This window comes from Notolepis coatsorum (genome assembly GCF_963971535.1).
Source record: "Notolepis coatsorum genome assembly, chromosome: 5".
NCBI classification, from domain to species: Eukaryota; Metazoa; Chordata; class Actinopteri; order Aulopiformes; family Paralepididae; genus Notolepis; species Notolepis coatsorum.
The window spans coordinates 133,784,331-133,804,055 of NC_140169.1; the positions used below are offsets into that span (position 1 = coordinate 133,784,331).

General features: G+C 42.7%; 2 protein-coding genes across 2 annotated transcripts in view; one reads left to right on the forward strand and one right to left on the reverse strand.

The window, feature by feature from the left end:
* LOC311229199 (zinc finger protein 106-like) overlaps window positions 1–12,566 on the reverse strand; it is a 65,855-nt gene extending 53,289 nt beyond the window's left edge. Inside the window, exons 1-2 of the mRNA XM_084315268.1 lie at window positions 12,518–12,566; window positions 2,815–2,946 (exon numbers count right to left, since the gene is read on the reverse strand). Of these exons, the coding sequence (XP_084171394.1) occupies window positions 2,815–2,920 (106 nt within the window). The 5' untranslated portion in view covers window positions 2,921–2,946; window positions 12,518–12,566. The remainder of the gene's footprint in view (window positions 1–2,814; window positions 2,947–12,517) is intronic.
* A 186-nt stretch (window positions 12,567–12,752) lies between these two features.
* Window positions 12,753–19,641, forward strand: churc1 (churchill domain containing 1). The gene is made up of 4 exons (XM_084313942.1): window positions 12,753–12,978; window positions 16,495–16,630; window positions 16,727–16,797; window positions 17,937–19,641. The coding sequence occupies exons 1-4, from the start codon at window positions 12,940–12,942 to the stop codon at window positions 18,027–18,029; spliced, it is 339 nt and encodes a 112-aa protein (XP_084170068.1). The 5' UTR covers window positions 12,753–12,939; the 3' UTR covers window positions 18,030–19,641.
* Window positions 19,642–19,725: the final 84 nt, after the last annotated feature.

The window sequence follows — 19,725 nt, forward strand, 5'->3', positions numbered from 1 at the left end:
AAAGACATAATCCACGCTGTTCTGAGGGTGGGCAATGACTGGGATCGTCTCCGGTTACATGCCTGACAAGTAAAATGCCCTCAAGACCCCTACGCTCTGCATCTTCTGGCCGCCTCAGACCTACTCCTATCCACTCCTATCATCAAAGAGAAGCCGCCTATTCTCAGTCCTTGCCCCACAATGGTGGAATGAACTACCCACCCCAGTTAGGACAGCCGAATCCCGTCCAATCTTTCGCCGTCGACTAAAGACGCACTTCTTCAACCATTATCTGAAATAATAAAAAAGAAAAAAAGAAAAGAAAAAAACCTAACTAACCTTACTGTCATGCACCTGTCCTAATAAACTAACCTACACTGTAACACGCAACACTGATGAACATTGTTACTCAGCTGATAGAGTTGTACCCTTCCTGATGACTTGTCGTACAGAACTTGTAAGTCGCTTTGGATAAAAGCATCAGCTAAATGACTAAATGTAAAATGTAAATGTAAAATGTGGATTCCGGACACTTTTTTTCCCATCCATTTCATTCAGTCCAATCCAATGGGTGCAATACCATCCGGAGAGACAATAGGAGGCGGTATTTTCCCTGTTCGAGCTCAGCCAGATCCCCACTGGTAACGTGAGGCTAGATTGATGAAAAATAAATGGAAATCGATAATAAAAAAGATAATGATTAAATAACGAGATTTCTCGTTCTTGGCACTCAACGCATGGCATGAACTAACAAGATTTCGCGTGGCTGGCACTCAGTGTTAAAATGGACCCCCACCTGACCTTTGAGGCTCACATAAAATTCCTAGATACAAAAACTCCTTTTACCACCTGAGGAACATTGCCAAACTTCGCCCCACACTCACTCTGTCCGACGCCGAAAAGCTCATCCACGCCTTTGTCTCCTCCAGGCTGGATTATTGCAACGCACTCCTCATCAGGATCCCTAGCAAGAACATCCAAGGGCTACAATGCATCCAGAATAGCGCTGCTAGGATCCTGATGGGAGTGCGGAAATACCACCATATCACACCCATCCGTCAAGTCCCTTCACTGGCTCCCTGTCTCACTCAGCATAAGATATATAGCCTAAAGATAATCCAACTTTTCAGTTATTCTCAAGGACGTAGTCTTGCAAAAACTGAAAGAATGAGGTAGTTTGACATCAGGTACATTATTTTTACAGTGATGGTTAGAGCTAGGAGATATTTTGGTACAGCAAGAGGGGAGGCATTGCCGATTTTAAACATGCTTCTCATTTATTTGGTAAAAAAAATTGTTTACAGTGGTTTGCCTTAAATAATGTTTGGCACACAAAGACCGAACTGAAAATATAGGCAACATTTGTCAAAGTATTAACTTAACTTAACAAAATAATTAAACCTTTCTATTTTTGTGGCCACATTATAGACAAAGGCCATCAACATAAAGTATGCATATGCTCAACCAGCACTAGACTTTCTTATCAAAAAGGAAAAGTCACTGTTGTTTAAAATAAATAAATCATGTGTACTAAATATATATTTACTTTTTAATTGCATGACATATTATGAAGTATTCTCTTATGCCGCTTTTCACTGCATGGTACCTAATCGTCTCGACTCGCTTTTTGAGCGTCCTGGTAGCCGTATTTGAAGTGACGTCACACGAGGAAGTAAATAGTCACCAGTAACACGCCGTTGGAACCTGGAGAAGCCCTGATGATATAATATAAACAGCCAATAAATGTGAAGTTATCTTTGAACCTCTGTTGTCAAGCCTCGTCAATATACCCCCCCCCCCCCCCTTCCCCACTAATGGAACTGGTGTCGTGGAATTACCTCGCTGTGAGCTTTTCCACGGTTAGCTCACGGCTAACGCTAGTTAGCTTAGCTCGCGGCTAACGCTAGTTGCTTAGCCCGCGGCTAACTTAGTTACTGCCTCTCTGGGTGTGTATGTGCGTATTCTTTTGCGCATCCCAATAACCGAACAATACACACATGCCCCGAACCGTGGAGGTCGTACCGAACGGTGTACGGTTCGAATGCGTACCATTCCACCCCTACTAATGTGGCTAACAATAAACTTTTGTACATGAAATACAGCCCAAAAACCTTAAAAGACCCCGCTGACAAACACACTTTACAAACGTTTGCTTATTAAATAATTTTTTTAAGTAATTCAAAAAGAAAAAAGTGACGATAAAGTTGTTTAATTGACGGGAGAAAAGTTGCTAAAGTCTATGTATTGTGATGGGACCGGAAGAAGTCTACACGGCGGAAGACGTAACCGGATATGCCAGCCCCCACATTGTGCAAGTGGAGAATAGTCACGGGAGTGGAGAGTTTATTGGCCTCAGCTCAAAGCCTCACCTGGAGGCCGTGTCTGTGGCCGTGTCTGTGTCCGTGTCTGTGTCCTCACCTGGAGGCCGTGTCTGTGGCCGTGTCTGTGTCCGTGTCTGTGTCCTCACCTGGAGGCCGTGTCTGTGGCCGTGTCTGTGGCCGTGTCTGTGTCCTCACCTGGAGGCCGTGTCTGTGGCCGTGTCTGTGTCCGTGTCTGTGTCCTCACCTGGAGGCCGTGTCTGTGGCCGTGTCTGTGGCCGTGTCTGTGTCCTCACCTGGAGGCCGTGTCTGTGGCCGTGTCTGTGGCCGTGTCTGTGTCCTCACCTGGAGGCCGTGTCTGTGGCTGTGTCTGTGTCCTCACCTGGAGGCCGTGTCTGTGTCTGTGTCCATGTCTGTGTCCTCACCTGGAGGCCGTGTCTGTGGCCGTGTCTGTGGCCGTGTCTGTGTCCTCACCTGGAGGCCGTGTCTGTGTCTGTGTCCATGTCTGTGTCCTCACCTGGAGGCCGTGTCTGTGGCCGTGTCTGTGGCCGGGTGTCCCGGCTGCTCTGGGCTTCGCTGGCCTCCTCGACCCAGCGGGACAGCAAGTCCGACATCCTCTGCATCAACGACACGTTGGGGCTCTGCTCTCCTGGGAGAGGACAACCAAACCAAACATTAACGTCACGTTAGGGCTGGGCGAGTAATCGATTTGATTGATTAAATGATTTAGGACGATTTTCAAAAATGAAGTTTGTTGAAAAAGCAAGTTATTGCACTATTAATCCCAATAGGGACATTCATCTATGTTTTGATTTGATTTTTTTGATTTGATTTGAAGTCTTTATTTCGAACATGCAATGAATACAACAAACAATAACAAAAAAGAAAAAACAACTCAATCTGCATGTTCGAAAAGGAGTAGGAAGAAGTATACACTTATTTAATCCTACCCCTTTTCCACTACTCAAATGAGTGTACTATTTTAAACATAAAAAAGAAAAAAGAAAAAATATATATATATATATATGCAAAACAAAAACTATATATGTATAAAATAAAATAAAATAGAAAACAAAATAAAAATGTAAACACCCGTGAATATCAAGTCCCTTCTTCATCCCTGTACCTTGTGAACATAATTTCCTTATACATCAGTTTGAATTGTCTCATGTTTGGACATTGCTTTAGCACCACATTTAGACTGTTCCACAGTTTCACTCCACATATTGAGATGCAGTGTTTTCTCATGGTAGTGCGTACGTTTAGCACCTTTAAATTGTGTTTTCCCCTCAGATTATAACCCCCCTCCCTATCAAAGAACAATTCTTGAATGTTTCTTGGAAGTGCATGACTTTTTGTTTTATACATTAATTGTAATAATTAATTGCGTTTGATCAAGCGTAACCTTTTATATATATATATATATATATATATATATATATATATATATATATATACATTTTTATTTGTTTAAGTGAAGATTGGTGAAAGGTAGGTTTGCACTTCAATCCCAATAGGGAAATTCATCTTGGTTTAATAATTTTTGTGTCAAATAAAAACAAAGCTTATTTGAATGATTTCCTTGGCGTTTCTAGTTTTTAACACTTTGAGTGCCAGCCACGAGAAATCTCGTTATTTCATGCCATGCGTTGAGTGCCAATGACGAGAAGTCTAGTTTTTTAATCGTTATTGCTTTTATTAGCGATATCCATACATTTTTCATCAATTTAGCCTCACGTTACCATTGGGACTGGCTCTGAGCTCGAACAGGGAAAATACCGCCCCCTATCGTCTCCCGGATGGTAATGCATCCATTGGATTACTTATCAGGCATGTAACCCAAGCCGATCCCATTAATTGTAGACACTCAGAACAGCGTGGAATGTGTGTTTCGAGTACCTAACGTTGGATCAATAAACGCGATCGATATTTGGAATGGTGATCAGGAATTGGAAAAATCTTTTTGCAGAACATCTGATGTGAGGTAAGGAATCTATTTTACCAGTCTTGGGGTAATCAGAGTTTTTTTCACATATATCTCAACGTGTCCCCTATATGTGTATGTGTGTGTGTGTGTGTGTGTTGACCAGGAAATAGATAATCGATTTTTCAGCCCGCTTCTCTAGCGTGCATAAGTACACATATACCATCGATAATCTAGCGTTTATTTGAAAACGATTCATAAACGTGTTGTGTATTCTACTAAAGGGCGTTTATCACAGAATATTTTTTATTTTCTGGAAATTTTCAAAAACGAGCGTTTTTCAAAATGGTATAAAACGGAAATGTACAGATGAAAAAACTATCCGTTTCATACATGTTGACTGCAAGCAAGTCATTGATAAGCGACGAGCATATTAGACACACATAGCCATAATATAGAATATAGAAATAGCTCCGTGAAAATCATGAAATATCGGAAAATCTGTCTAAAAAGGCTGGCATTCAAGCAATAAATCGTGCGCCCCCTGCTGGCACTCAAAGTGTTAAAAAGGGCCTCAAAATATTTTTAATAGAGCCTTTTGTTGATTTTTATCTAGTTTTAGCTCCACAAGTCGTCCCCCCCCCCCCCCCCCCCAGTTTTAGCCCTTCTTATTTCATGTTTTTTTTTAACTCTTTTACAAATGTTTGTGTTCTTTTTACTCCTTACTAGTTTTAGTCTTGCTTTTTTTTTTTTACCCTTGTTAACGTTTATGTTCTTTTACACTGTAGAGCTTTGAGATTTGCTCCACAATTATAAAGCGCCCTACAAAGCAAATATATTATTATTATTATTATTATTATTATTATTATTATTATTATTATTATTATTATTATTATTATCATCACTGAGGAGGAGGGGGAAAGCTCTGTAGGAGGGGATGTAGATGGTACTGAGGCCAGTGTGCCGGTCAGAGAGAAGAGCTGTGGGGTTAAATGGCCTAGGGCAGTGATTCCCAACCTGGGGTCCGCGGACCCCCTGGGGGTCCGCCAGGGGGCGCAGGGGGTCCGCCAGACCACAGATGATTTGAGGTAGGGGTGGACGGTATGGTCTAAAATTTATATCACGGTATAATTTGAAGCATAGACGGTAACGGTATATATCACGGTATCAGTGTTTCTGTTAGAATAATTTTTTTTGCCTGATAGGCAGGCTATATAAAGAATGACATCCTCAAGGCATGTAGATTTATAATATTTTAACTTAAAACTAGGCTACTTTTGCGTATAAAGTCATTATATTCCAAATAAAATAAGTCCCGAGTCGAGACTCCTGCTCCCATTGCAAACAGCGGGGCTGGATTTTGCTAGAAGCATATGTAGCTGCAGAGCCGCAGAGCGAATTGAATTGAATAAGAATTGAGACAAAGGTGCCACTCATCCTCAGCTTTAAGAATTGACAATTGTGTCAACAAATTGACACATGTGTCAACAAATTGACACATGTGTCAACAAATTGACACACAAAATGCTTAGAGACGATGGGGGTCAGAACGGCGCAAGGGTGGGGGGGCGGGCGCTGTTTGACGGGCCTGTGACCAGACCTGAAAGAGCCACTGGCTCTGCGGCTCTGCAGCTGCATGCTATTCGCAAATCCACTGCTGCACGCCTTCCTCCCGGCTCCCGCTGCTGCCGTCGTTATCATAACACTACACACATATCGTAATGTTTACAGCAAACTGTAGTTGATCACCAGGTATGTTTTATTAACGTAGAATAATTCATATAAGAAAAACGATAGGGAAATATCTTACCTTTCTCCACTGGTTAAAAATGGCAGGAACTGAAATTGAAACTTGCTGTGCGCCGCGGTGATATGTGTTTATTATGAAATGACAATTGCGTGTTGACACGCCCACTGCGCGAAGCCTCCTAAATAACTTTTTCCAGTTTGCACATATCTATTATCTATGACTAATTCTATCTATTTTTAGGGGCAAATGCGATTGAAATAGTCACGCTGTGGTTACATGACGTCATTGCTATTTTAGAGCTGCTCTACCGGTTAAACGGTATAGTCAAAATCCATACCGTAGAGCAAATTAATACCGTTTATACCGTATACCGTTTATACCGTCCACCCCTAATTTGAGGTCTTTTTTTTTTTCCCCTTTCAGAGAAATATTTAATTAGCATATTTTTATCATCAGAAGCATGAATAGTCTCTCCACTAGAATAAAAAATAAAGATAAATAAATAAACATCTAGACATGATTTTTGAACGTTAACAGTAGGCTACCGGGTAGCCGCTAAAACGCGAATCAGTTGACTATCACTTTCCGTAGCTAGCCTAGCACGCTAGTTAACTTTCTCGGCTCGTCTGCAGTCAGCCGCCAGAGGCGAAAATGTGTGACAAACGAAAAGGAGATGACGGCAGCTCATCTGCAAAAAAAGTTAGGACCTACAGCACCATTACATCACCATGGGCTTCACTGAGGGACCAGACAAACGACCTGAGTGTGTGATTTGTGGAGAAAAGTTGGCAAACTCAAGCCTGAAGCCCAGCAAGCTGAAGAGACATCAGGCGTCTAAGCACCCAGAAACCGTTGGGAAGGATCCAGACTTTTTTCGGAGGAAAGAACAGTCTCTCAAGGCGAACAAGCCTGTTGATGTTAGAGTAGCGTGGAGCAGGGGTGGCAGTGATTTACAGAAGGCTACCGAAGCCTCCTTTGAGTGTTCGCTTTTAATTGCAAAAGCAAAGAAACCGCACAATATTGGCGAGCAGCTCATCAAACCAGCCTGCATCAAAATGGTTTAGAAACTGTGCAGCCCACAGGTGGCGGATAAACTAAAATCAGTACCACTCTCGAACAATGTAGTGAAAGACCGAATTGATAAGATGTCAAGTGATTGCGAGCAGCAGCTGTCAGAAAAGCTTAGAAAGGGTCCATTTGCCATACAACTTGATGAAACTACAACTGTTGCAGACGAGGCTGTGCTCATCGTTTATGTACAGTATATCGAAAATGAGGATCTGAAGCAGGACATTCTCATGTCAGTCAACCTTACTACCACCACTCGAGGTGAGGATATTTTTACTGCAGTGGATTCTTACTTCATTCAACATAAATGCAAACCGTTCACCATTAGGGCCTGATTTGAGAGGATGAATACAGGATTTGAATATTGGCCAACATTTTGAAATACATATGGTGCAAGATGAGATTTGTTGATTGAAGGCACAAGTCAAAGAAGCATAGTGGGTCTAATTATGATGCATATGCCTGTGTATAAGCAGTTTGTTATTAAAATGACAAAAGAAAGTATTAAAATGACAAAAAAAAGTATTTTATGGTATTTTATTAGGAGGGGGGTCCAGGAATTTCATCAGAGATGTTTGGGGGTCCCTGGGGGAAAAAAGGTTGGGAACCCCTGGCCTAGGGTGTGTGTGTGGGGGGGGGGGGGTGTAGTGGCCGACTGTAATTCCTGGGTGTGCTGACAGTCGTCCACGATGCACCCGCTAATGTGCCTTTTCACGCTGTACCAAAGTTGTGATGTTGAATGAATTGAATGTCCAAAGTTGCCGCCGGTTCGGTTTACAGGGTTTATTGTTGTCCAAAGGTAAATGATAGTAAATGAAGGGTTAAACAGAACAGTCTGCAGTCTGCACAATATCACATTATTGCTGCTGCCATGTATTTTTAAGATTCATTCTAGTCTGGAGGATGAGATTTTGACACTACAAGCTGACATTCAGCTGAAGTCCAGGGCTCATGGACAGTTCTAAAACTTACTCACAGAGGAAAAGTACCCAAACATGAGGAAATGTGCTACCTTCTTGACTGCATTATTCGGCTCCACTTATTTATGCGAGTCAGCCTTTCCCACATGAAGATAATTAAGTCCAAATACTGTTCCACCATGACTGATGATCAGATTAATTTGTAATGTTGCTTGAGGGTGGCTACTCCAGCAGCTACTGTCCGGACTATGCAACCATGGCTGATTCCATTCAGTGCAAGTCATAAGAGTAAGGTGCCATACAGGTTCATGCTGTGACAGCCTGCTTATTTTGTTTGTCCTCTTGTGTTCGTCTCCCTCAGTAGGACTCCCAAAGCAGGTAGTCACCTGGCTCATTGACTGTTAGCAGGGCTTGTTAGCCGAACAACCTACACCGAAAAAGTGTGGGCACCCCTGCACTACATAAAGCCATAAAGGTCACCAGATTAGATTAAAATGTGATCCTAACATCTGAGGTGCTATATTGATTGATTGAAAACTTTATTAACAGATTGCAGAATGGGTACAATACAGTACGGCTGAAAACACACAATTGTTAAGGGGATGCAGACCAGAGAAAGACTTTCGTCTTGTTTACATCAGGGTCCCCCATTTTCAATTCATCATAAAATGTATGACATACACGACATACAGATATACAGTACTGTTACATCCAGACATTTATGACATACAAGATGACAGAGTTTCTAAAAGAGAATATATACATTTGAGGGGGAGGAAACTGTACATTAATAGGACAGTGTCTGTTGTGAAGGGCCAGATTAAACTGAATATATATATGTATCGTTTGATATACTTTGTATATTATTTATATATATACACGGAATATCCCTTTACCTGCGTACAGACCAGAGTAATATTCGCTCTCCTATTGGACAGCGCCCCCAGGCGCCAACGCGCAAGCCCCCAACGGCAAGTTCAAAGACAACTGCAGGCATGTCAGAACATGCCCAGAGTCTGCGTAGTAATACGAGACAAGGACTGAGGTTGGGACTAGATATTCACTTAAGTATAAATACGGCGCAGGTGTAAACGGCAGTACCTTACCTAAACCTTACCTAAACCTTACCCACCTTCACCACGAGTCAACGTGCAGTGAAGTGAGCAACCTTGCATCTAAATAGAGCATTGAGAACCGCGTGCGAATAGAATGTTAAAGTGTCAGAGTTTAATGAAGTAACGTTGAGTTCGACTTAATCTAATGTGAAGTCAATAGTCGATCATTTATTGTATATCGTGCGGTCACAGTTCTTCCGTGTGTAGCATTACCCATCGGTTCGTCGTGTCTTTAGCTAGTGCACTTATCCAGGCTGTGTGGCCTAAATACGTCGCCCACACCCGAGGAGTCCTAGGCGAGAACCGTTGGACATGTACACAGGAGAATCGGCGCCGGCGATTGCAGAACCATTCCTGGTTGGATTATATTGATTTGGGACGTGACTACCGGAGAAGAGCATCGTTGATTTCCACTATCGTTTGGGATTTAACCTCGTGAGGATTATCACTCGGGCCTGCCTCGTGGACGGGGCTGGCTAGCTGTCGTCAATGCTGTCGAGCATCTTGGATTACAACTATTGCTTTTGTCTGCTGATCAAGGGAGTACAAGCACCGACTCCTGTACCTGGAGTCTCTTTATTCCTCGTTGACTCAGACGGAGTACCCGAACATTCCTCTACCATCCAGGCCTTACACCCCGGAGGGAACCCATTGTCTCCAGTTGGTACCGGTGTTGCCCTATATAATTGCTACTATACAACAGGTGGCGTCAGCTTAGACCCATCGTAGGATTCCTGCTATTCTTAGTGACTTATGCTCTTGACTGACTTTACGTATATTCTTCGCCATACAAGCGCGACCCTAATTCTCATTCTGTAACCTAACGTTGCCTAATAATAATAAATTACCCTCCAATAGTATTTCTGTGTCAATGCCGTGTTCTTGTGGGTGTTCACCATCTATATTTGATGTACTGTTTGGCCAGTAATTAAAGTACATAACTAGCAGTGGTTTAATCTATCACAATCTTTAATACAGTCAGGGTTTTGTAACCCCTCAGTTACAGTGTCTAAAAAGTAAATGGACTTATACATGAGATACTGTATATCACAATAACAAGTATTACATGGTTGCACGTCATGTTCTAGCCCCTTTCGTGACTGTGATACACCGAGTGAATCCACAGTCACTTCCTAGCCCGTTACACAAGTATCACAGAGAAATGTCAAAGGTACTCACAGTTGCACGAGGGTTTCGGACAAAAATATGTGATGGTTTGAAAGCTCGGCGTTGCTAAGCTCGGCGTTGCTAATGTCCAACCATGAGCTCTACGAACCCCTTCAGTCAGCCTACCGAGCACATCACAGCACAGAGACCGCCCTCATCAAGATCACTAATGACCTCCTCCTTGCTGCAGACTCCGGACACATCAGCCTCCTCATCCTTCTCGACCTCTCCGCGGCGTTCGACACAATATCCCACTCAGTCCTCCTCAAATGCCTCTCCGACAACCTAGGCATCACCGGTACAGCTCTGTCATGGTTTCATTCATATCTCACAAATAGATCTCAGTTTGTCAGCGTCAGCGGCTCATCCTCCCCCCCGGCCCCAGTCAACCACGGTGTCCCCCAGGGCTCCGTGCTGGGTCCCCTACTATTCACCATTTACATGATCCCCCTTGGTCAGATTATACGTCACCACGGACTCAACTTTCATTGTTATGCTGATGATACTCAGCTCTATATCAGCACCTCACCATCCTCCCAGCTCCCCCCACAGTCAGTAGTCAACTGCCTCCACGCTATAAAAACCTGGATGGCAACCAAATTACTTAAACTCAACAGCAAAAAGAGCTCATGGTTGTGGCCCCCAAGGCACTGCTCGGGAAGGTTGGAGATCTCCTCCTCCACGTTGACGGCTGTTCCATCTCCCCGTCTCTCGAAGTCCGTAACCTGAGCGTCACCCTTGACTCCACACTTTCATTTCACTCCCATATCAAATCTGTCACCAAGTCTGCCTTCTACCACCTCAGGAACATCTCCTGTCTCCGACCCGCACTCTCAGACTCTGTGGCTGAGACCCTGATCCACTCATTCGTCACCTCCCGGTTGTACTACTGTAATGGAGTCCTGTTCGGGGTACCCAGCAAAGCCCTGGACAGTATGTTCAGAACTCAGCTGCCAGGGTTCTCACTCACACCAAGCCCTGGCAGCACATCACCCCCACCCATCTCCACTGGCTTCCAGTCAGGTTCCGCATCACCTTCAAACTCCTGCTCCTCACCTACAAATCCCTCCATGCCCTCGCCCCCCGGTACCTGTCTGATCTCCTCCACCAGTACACTCCATCCCGGAACCTACGATCCTCTGATCTAGGTCTCCTCTCCATCCCTCGCACCAGGTTACGGACTTTTGGGGACAGAGCCTTCAGCGTGGCGTCCCCTACCCTCTGGAACTCTCTCCCCCCCCCCGAAATCCGCAACGCCCCAACCCTGGACACCTTCAAATCCGCTCTAAAAACACACCTCTTCACCAAGGCTTTCCCCACCAGTTAGTTTAGATTAAATTAGGTCCATTATCCCCTACCTTCCCCCATCCCCTCCCCCCCCCCCCCCCCCCCTATTTTCCTTGCCCTATTTTTTGTCCTGATTGTGAAGCGACCTTGGGTTCTATGAAAGGCGCTATATACATTTGATCTATTATTATTATTATTATTAATAAACGTTTGAAATATTTTTATAATCTGGTCAACACTGCTCAAAACGGCGTTACTTCCGTATTTGGCTGCCTGGTGCGCCTGCGCTGTGATCACAGCGCATGCGCATCATGCACCCAACAAACACCGGAAAGAATGCAGTGTTGACCAGTTTATAACAAATATTTTAAATGTTTATTAGCAACGCCAAGCTTTCAAACCATCCCGTATTCTTGTCCGAAACCCTCGTGCAACTGGGAGTACATTTGAAATGTCTCTGTGATACTTGTATAACGAACTGTTCGGGCAGAACCAGTCCTTCATGGTCAACATACGTTGGTTTGCTATGGGCTAGGAAGTGACTGTGGATTCACTCGGTGTATCACAGTCGCGAAAGAGGCTAGAACATGTTCAAGACACATTTTCAGATGCACCAGAATAACTACAAAAATTTAAATGTGTGTATGTTATCAAGGCAAGAATGGCTTGCGACCTACATGTCAAACTTGTATTATCCTTTAACGTTAAACGAGCACTTCGCCGATAAACAATGCAGAATTATTTTGCACATAATCGCACACATATCCCAAGGCTCTAAGCGCTCTTGTTGCAAGCAAATACAACGTGGTGGGATTACTGAAATAACGTTAGCGTTTTAGCCCCTTTGGAAGTTGACCATGCTAATACAATGAAACGAATATAATGCATTGGGTAACACACTGACTTTGAGACTATACTTACGCCGCGGTTAAGAGGCGTAATCAATTGAATGTTGACTGCAATGTTGTAAAGTGAAGCATTCAATTTACCTTATCAAGCCACATGAAAACAAACTATTTTACTGGATTTCGTCCGCCATGCTCGATGAGTATGCCCCGCCTCCTCGGCCACCGGAAGTGTTGGGGTGGACCATTTTCACAGATCTACAAAAGATGCAGATAGAACGTTTGTTGATTTTACAATGATGTCCGCTAACACGGTGGTTGTAGATCTCTGGACAATCCGCGCAGTGCCACAACCCACTACGTTATCGCGGAAGTTGTACTCTGCAAACCGCGTCTCTACTTTCCGTAGCTGCATCGATCTCTAGGTTCAGGAAATACATTGGGGGAAAAAGGCCTAAAATCGGTTTAATATCGTGTGCATAACATTTATGCCGTTTATTCTAACGTTATACGTCTAGCTACATTAGGTCAAGTGCTTTCACCTTGAGTCGCTGAAGGGGAACAACATGTGCAACGGTTGTGTGCAAAAAGAATACCCTGACAGGGTAAGTTATTATGCCATGGCAATTGTGAGGACTGTGGACATATTTATTTTCAGTTTAGAATGTCCTATCTACAGTACACTAACAATCTGCCCCTAGGGGCTTGAAGATTCCTTAGTCTGAATCTGCATGCAAATCAAGATAAACGTTACTTAAAACACTGAAATGAATTCCTTTATCTAGCCCCTTTCGTGACTGTGATGCTTTATCCTGACTTTGCGCTCTTAGTAGACGGGCACCTCAGTCAGGGGGGTTATGTAGATAAACAAGTTGTATCTATTCTACATTTTAAGTGTCAGATTCACTCTAACACTATCTACTATATTTCTCAATTTACCTGAGTTATTTTTAAAGATTATTTTACAGGGTTATTCAAGTGTGTAAAAGTTAATGGACTCTGCTCAACAATACATATAGAGTGTGGCATGGCACCCCACCACACTCGAGTTCTAGCTAAGCAGAAGGTACTGTGTCCTTCATTATACTGAACTGTACAATATCAAGTCGATTAGAAGTCATTTTTGCTCAATTACAAGCACACAAAAAAAAGCAGATAGTTGATCTCTGACTGTCAAATGCATCACAAGTAGCTTGTTCTGGATAATTGTATGTGGTGAAACCTTAATTACTTAAAGATTCTGTAAGACAAGTGGTATTTTCTTTGTTAAAATAAGCGGTCTACATGTTAAAAATAATAGCTATACATTCCAACGTTTGGTCAGTAACACGTGTCCACCCTGAAGACTCTGGCAGGAGCACTCATTCAAGGGTACTACGACTATGCTTGCACCTCATGGTACCAAAGCACCTCAAAGGCGCTAAAAACAAGATTACAAACATCACAAAACAAACTGGTCAGACTACTACTTGACCTTACCCCCAGAACCCACCTCACCCCTGCCCACTTTGACAACCTAGGATGGCTTAGAGTAGACTACAGAGTACAGCAACTTGCAATGGGCCTGGTCTACAAGATACACTATACGACTAAGGTACCCATGTACATGTCAAAATACTTCCCAACGGTCAGTGAATACCACAACCACCAGAGGAAGCTCAACAAATCATGTTAAACCCAGATTAGGCTCAAACAAGGGACTAAACACGTTTCGCAATTATGCCACATCAATGTGGAACGCCCTACCCAAAGCTGTAAAGGAATGTGAAGTGAATCCCTACCCACATTCAAAACCGCTCTTAAAGAGCACCTACAGGGAGGCTGCAATTCGAAACTGGCCACCGTAAATGCCCAAACCCCCCACCACCTCCTAATAGACAGTCTCCTCCCCACCGCATGTATATATTCTCTCCCCGCCGTATGTATATTTCTCTCCCACCCACCCGCGTCTATACTTTCCACAAGCCAGTTGTTGTTCCGCATTGCTCTGATTGGCCACTGACCTACTCTAGTTTTTTGCCCCCACGCCGGTATGAGCGTAGCGTGTATTTTTGTGCCCCCACGCCGATATGAGCGTAGCGTGTATATAATAATAATCCTCGCACACGCGCACGCTGAAATGGGTATCGTAGAACATGACAGACATCCGATTTATTAATACCTACGTGCATTTAGGGTATGTATGTTTTTTAAATAAATGCCCAGTCTTGTGCTTTGTCACCACCTGTCAATCTGTTCTGTTATTGGTCCATGATGGCAATAAGTTGATATAGACTTTATTCTGTCAACCTTGACAATGTATGGTTAATGCTATTGATGTAGACTCATCAAAGTATTTTTAAATGCTTTGTCTAATAAACTAGACAAAATATAGTCTAATAAACTAGACTAAATATAGCCTATAGAACAGATTTTTACAGCCTAATCTAAAACAGATTTTTTACACATTGGTTCAAACATGATCACGGAAGGTGACAACCCTAACATGTCATGTTGTGTCGCAACAGAATGAGTAGGTGAGTGTTAGGCCTACAGAAAGTGTAATCTATTGATTGACTTGCGCAACCTAGTCAATTCGGTAGAAGAGTCTGGTGGGCGAGATTATGCATGACCAGCCTGTGATCTAAAAACTCCTGCCTGTGGCTGAATAATGAAGCCCAAGGACGTGCAAGAGCATATTACCTACTTATGCTGTGCTCAATATTAAAACTCACTGCTCGTCCACCCATAACCCAGAGATAAGCAATAATGTGCAGAGATGAGCAATAATGAAGTTGTGTTTTGAACATTTATGTTGTGTTGATGGAATCACGTTAATATAGTGAGATGAAAACAATAGTACAATACGTTATTTCAATTGAAAAAATTTAACTAAGAGTGATTTGAACTTGTGACCATAGGCTCCACAGCCAGCTGACGAACGAGTTGAGCTACGCGTGCCGATGTTAAAACTGAGTGACTAATCCATGATTTACACTTGTGCCAATTGCGTGCATTTGTCCCTAATCTTTAGTATTGGCATTAATAACTCAGATGTCATGCTAATATGTCATGTTCTACGATACCCATTTCAGCGTGCGTGTGTGCGAGGCTCGCTCTCATTATTATTATTTCTACGAGGCTCGCTCTCGAATGATTATTTCTACGCTGCTCATTATTATTATTACGCTCATCAAAACCCATTTCAGCGTGCGTGTGTACGAGGCTCGCTCTCGCATTATTATTATTTCTACGGGGCTCGCTCTCGCATTATTATTATTTCTACGCTGCTCATTATTATTATTACGCTCATCAAAACTAGCGTAGGCAGGGGCGGTCAGTGGCCAATCAGAGCAACGCGGAACAACTCACTTGTGGAAAGTATAGACGCCACCCACCCACCCCCTCCAAATGTACAGTCTCCACCCCACCGTATGTATATTTCTCTCCCACCCACCCACCCCCTCCTAATGTACAGTCCCCTCCCCATCATATGTATATACTCTGTCAGGATCTATGGGTAACAGTACTGTATATTTGAATACCGTTTATGTCACAAATGTATCAGTTGAGTACTCAATACCTGTATGTCCCTATGCCATAAATGTCATGCATGTTGTGTATGTCATAAATGTCTATGAATTGAAAATGGGAGACCCTGATGTAAACAAGACAAACGTCTTTCTCTGGTCTGCATCCCCTTAACAATTGTGTGTATTGAGCCGTACTGTATTGTACCCATTCTGCAATCTGTTAAATAAAGATTTCATTCATTCATTCAATCCCCAGTCCCTCCGCTCTGCAGTAAACACAAAATAGATTTTCTGGAGAACTCTACATTGCAAAAATGGTGACAAAAACAAGAAATACAAACTAGTTTTAGGCAAACATGTGCTTGGAACAAGTAAAATAATCTGCCAGCAAATGTGGCTTGGCAAGATTCTCTCTCCTGATTTGATAAAGTGGGAAGGGATATATTTTCCATTTACTGTAGAGTGGAGGGACTGGGAGTAGACCAATGCTACTGACCAAACCATCTATATCAGTGATGCCTGTCAGAATGTAGAGCTATTATTTTAACACGTAGACCACAAAATTACCACTTACAGCACCTTTAAGTGAAACTTGAATTTTCTCTTCAGGGGAATACCTGTTTGGAGAATGGATCATACCTGATGAATTACCTGTGCTGTGCCAACTGCCACCAGAGGGACTTCGTCTTGATCAGTAATAAAAACACGCAGGATGAAGACGGAGAGGAGATCGTCACATATGACCGTAAGTCTTCCGTGCTGCGCTTCAACTGAACGGATAATGATCTCGCTAGAGAATGTTACACATCATCAAAATAATATCCACTATTTTTTTTTGCAGATGCTTGTAAAAACTGTGACCATATTATTGCCAGGCACGAGTACACTTTCTCTGTTGTCGATGATTATCAGGTAAGGAAAAACTCCTGCATTGGTTGGTGATGCTATGGATCTGCCATACATTTGCAGAATGTAGCTAACCGGTTATGAAAGGACAGTGATCTCTCGAATACTAAGCAGCCATTCAACCCGTGAACTGAAGAATCATATACCATAACTATGTTTTAAAACAAAATCCAAATCACTTGGAATGTGAAATATCACAAGTACTCAGCCTCTTTTTAACTGTGAATGCACACAACAGTCACTATATGTCATGCATGTCCCTATGCCATAAATGTCATGATGTCATGTATATTGTGTATGTCATAAATGTCACTATGAATTGAAAATGGGGGACCCTGATGTAAACAAGACAAACGTCTTTCTCTGGTCTGCATCCCCTTAACAATTGTGTGTATTGAGCCGTACTGTATTGTACCCATTCTGCAATCTGTTAAATAAAGTTTTCATTCATTCAACCATCTTTACATAATAGTCTGACAACACTGTTCCTCTGAAAACTCGAAGTGCCAATCTTGAAGATCTCCATTTAAATAAATGTCTGTTAAGTAACTATCCATCGCTGAATGAGGTAAAACAATGGAGAATGATCCTATGGCCTACTGATAAAAGCTATATCGGCATGTATTATGAACTGGGTGTCTGGTGACATTTCCGGTTAAAGATCTCATTTAAAATATGTAAATAAAGTACATCGGCCAAAAGGTACATAATGTACGTTCTGTTATAGCCATATAATATATTTATGTATTGTATCGGAAATGTACAATGTGTACGTATTACAAATAAGTACATATATTACATAATCATAGTATTGCTGTGTGTGTATCAGGGTGGGTGGATGATTGTCCGCAGTGATTACCAGTTGGACTCCAGTTTGCGGTGTTTGTTTTGGACTTTTGCCAATAGTAAACATTACATTACTTATACAACACGTAAATACATTGCTTATGGCTGCAACATAACATACATTATGTACCTTTCTTCCTGTGGTCAATTAGTACTTTTATTTTCATTTTCCGATTAGACCGTGGAATGGAGATCTTCGAGATTGGCACTTTAAAAAAAACAGTGATATGGTTCTTTGTAATTCGCTGTGATATCATATGTCTGTTTGCTTATGTTGTGATTTCCCCTCTTGACCCTAGGAGTACACAATGCTTTGCATGCTGTGCGGGAAGGCAGAGGACTCCATCAGCGTGCTCCCAGATGACCCCAGGCAGTCTGCCCCTCTCTTCTAGAACTCAAAACGGCCCCCCGATCAAATGTTCACTGAAAGATATACATTATGTTACAGGCGCCTCCACCGTAGGGATGCACCAACACAACACCGCTAGTGGATATTGGGCCGAAGCTAACGCAGGATATCGGTATCGGAGGATTTCCCCCCATACTAAGAACCCAGTACCAAGAGTCATTTTTTAACGGTCAGAAATGAAAGCAAACGGGCTTGTTTTTCTGTATTTCCGGCACCGGGAGGCATCTCCATAATGGACAAAAAGGGATTCTATCTCTTATATCCAACAACGGTCTGACAAATCGTCGAGATCATTGTAAATGAGAGCCTGCTCTCAATGATCTTTTCGAGATTCAATAAAGATTTAATTGACACACACACACCTGATTGTTATGTAAAAGTTAAATGAATGGATTGTATCGATATGTCATAATCAGACTACTTTATATTTAGGCCTCAGAATCAGTGTCTTCAGTGAACAAAGCTGTATTGATGCATCCCTACAGTACATGGCAGTTCAGCTCATTCATACATGTGTAACGGGGAAGCCGTGGGTATGTCCAGTCACGGAAACAGGTGTGTTGACGAGTGACTGTGGCAGTGCGGGCTGGTAAATTAAACTCACTTCCCCATAACAGGGTTAACAGACGCATAGGTACGGTAGTTAGGAGTGAATTCACTTCTTAGTGCAGCGGCCTGTGTCGTCGGAGGCGGGAGCCCCCTGTTCGACTCCCCCTCGGGACATTCTCATTTAACATCAAACACAACGCAGACCCAGTATGATCCGTCACAGTGGTGCCCAGTGACCCGGATGTCCTGAGGGGCGTGAGTTTAGGGAGGTGAGTGTAACGGGGAAGCCCGTGGGTATGTCCACAGTCACGGAAACAGGTGTGTTGACGAGTGACTGTGGCAGTGCGGGCTGGTAAATTAAACTCACATCCCCATAACGGGGTTAACAGACGCATAGGTACAGTAGTTAGGAGTGAATTCACTTCTTAGTGCAGCGGCCTGTGTCGTCGGACGCGGGAGCCCCCTGTTCGACTCCCCCTCGGGACATTTAACATCAACACAACTCAGACCAATATGATCCGTCACACATGGGCAGAGTACACCGACTGGTGAACATTGAACACATCAAATCATTGACGCCAGTTGTAATGTCAGATGCCAAATACTCAGAATAAGAACATAATAAAACAGCATAGCAGTCCCACGTTCACAAAGCTTCCCAGGGTAGGACTGCTGATCTGGGGTCAGTGAACGCTCGTCCCTGTGACCTTATTCAAACCAATGGACCGAAGCAGACTCTAGATCGGTACTCGTATTCGTTGCAATGTCCAATTGTTTATATCATGTATTGTCACTGGTACCAATACTGTACATGTACTTTTTAAGGAGTTTAAGACTGTTTTAAATTAGTTTCTCAGTCACTGTAATATATATATATTTCTAAAACTGAAATAGATATGACAAATGTAGATCAATTTACTCTTGAATTTTTGTTTTCTGATCAGCTACCAATCAATATAAATAATAACAGACAACATTTTGTACTGGTCTACATGTGATAAGTGTATTTTGATCAGAACCAGTTCCAATAAAAATACAGATTCGTTTCAGCTGACTCTGTACAAATGAATAAAAAAAACAACAACAAAAGTAATATGCAAAGATATCCATGCACTTTCACAATACTTAAG

Coding starts and splice junctions, on each gene's coding strand:
- churc1 (XM_084313942.1), top strand. CDS start 12,940: ATGTGCAACGGTTGTGTGCAAAAAGAATACCCTGACAGG. Junction 12,979..16,494: donor AAAAAGAATACCCTGACAGG/GTAAGTTATTAT, acceptor TTTTCTCTTCAG/GGGAATACCTGTTTGGAGAA. Junction 16,631..16,726: donor GGAGATCGTCACATATGACC/GTAAGTCTTCCG, acceptor TTTTTTTTGCAG/ATGCTTGTAAAAACTGTGAC.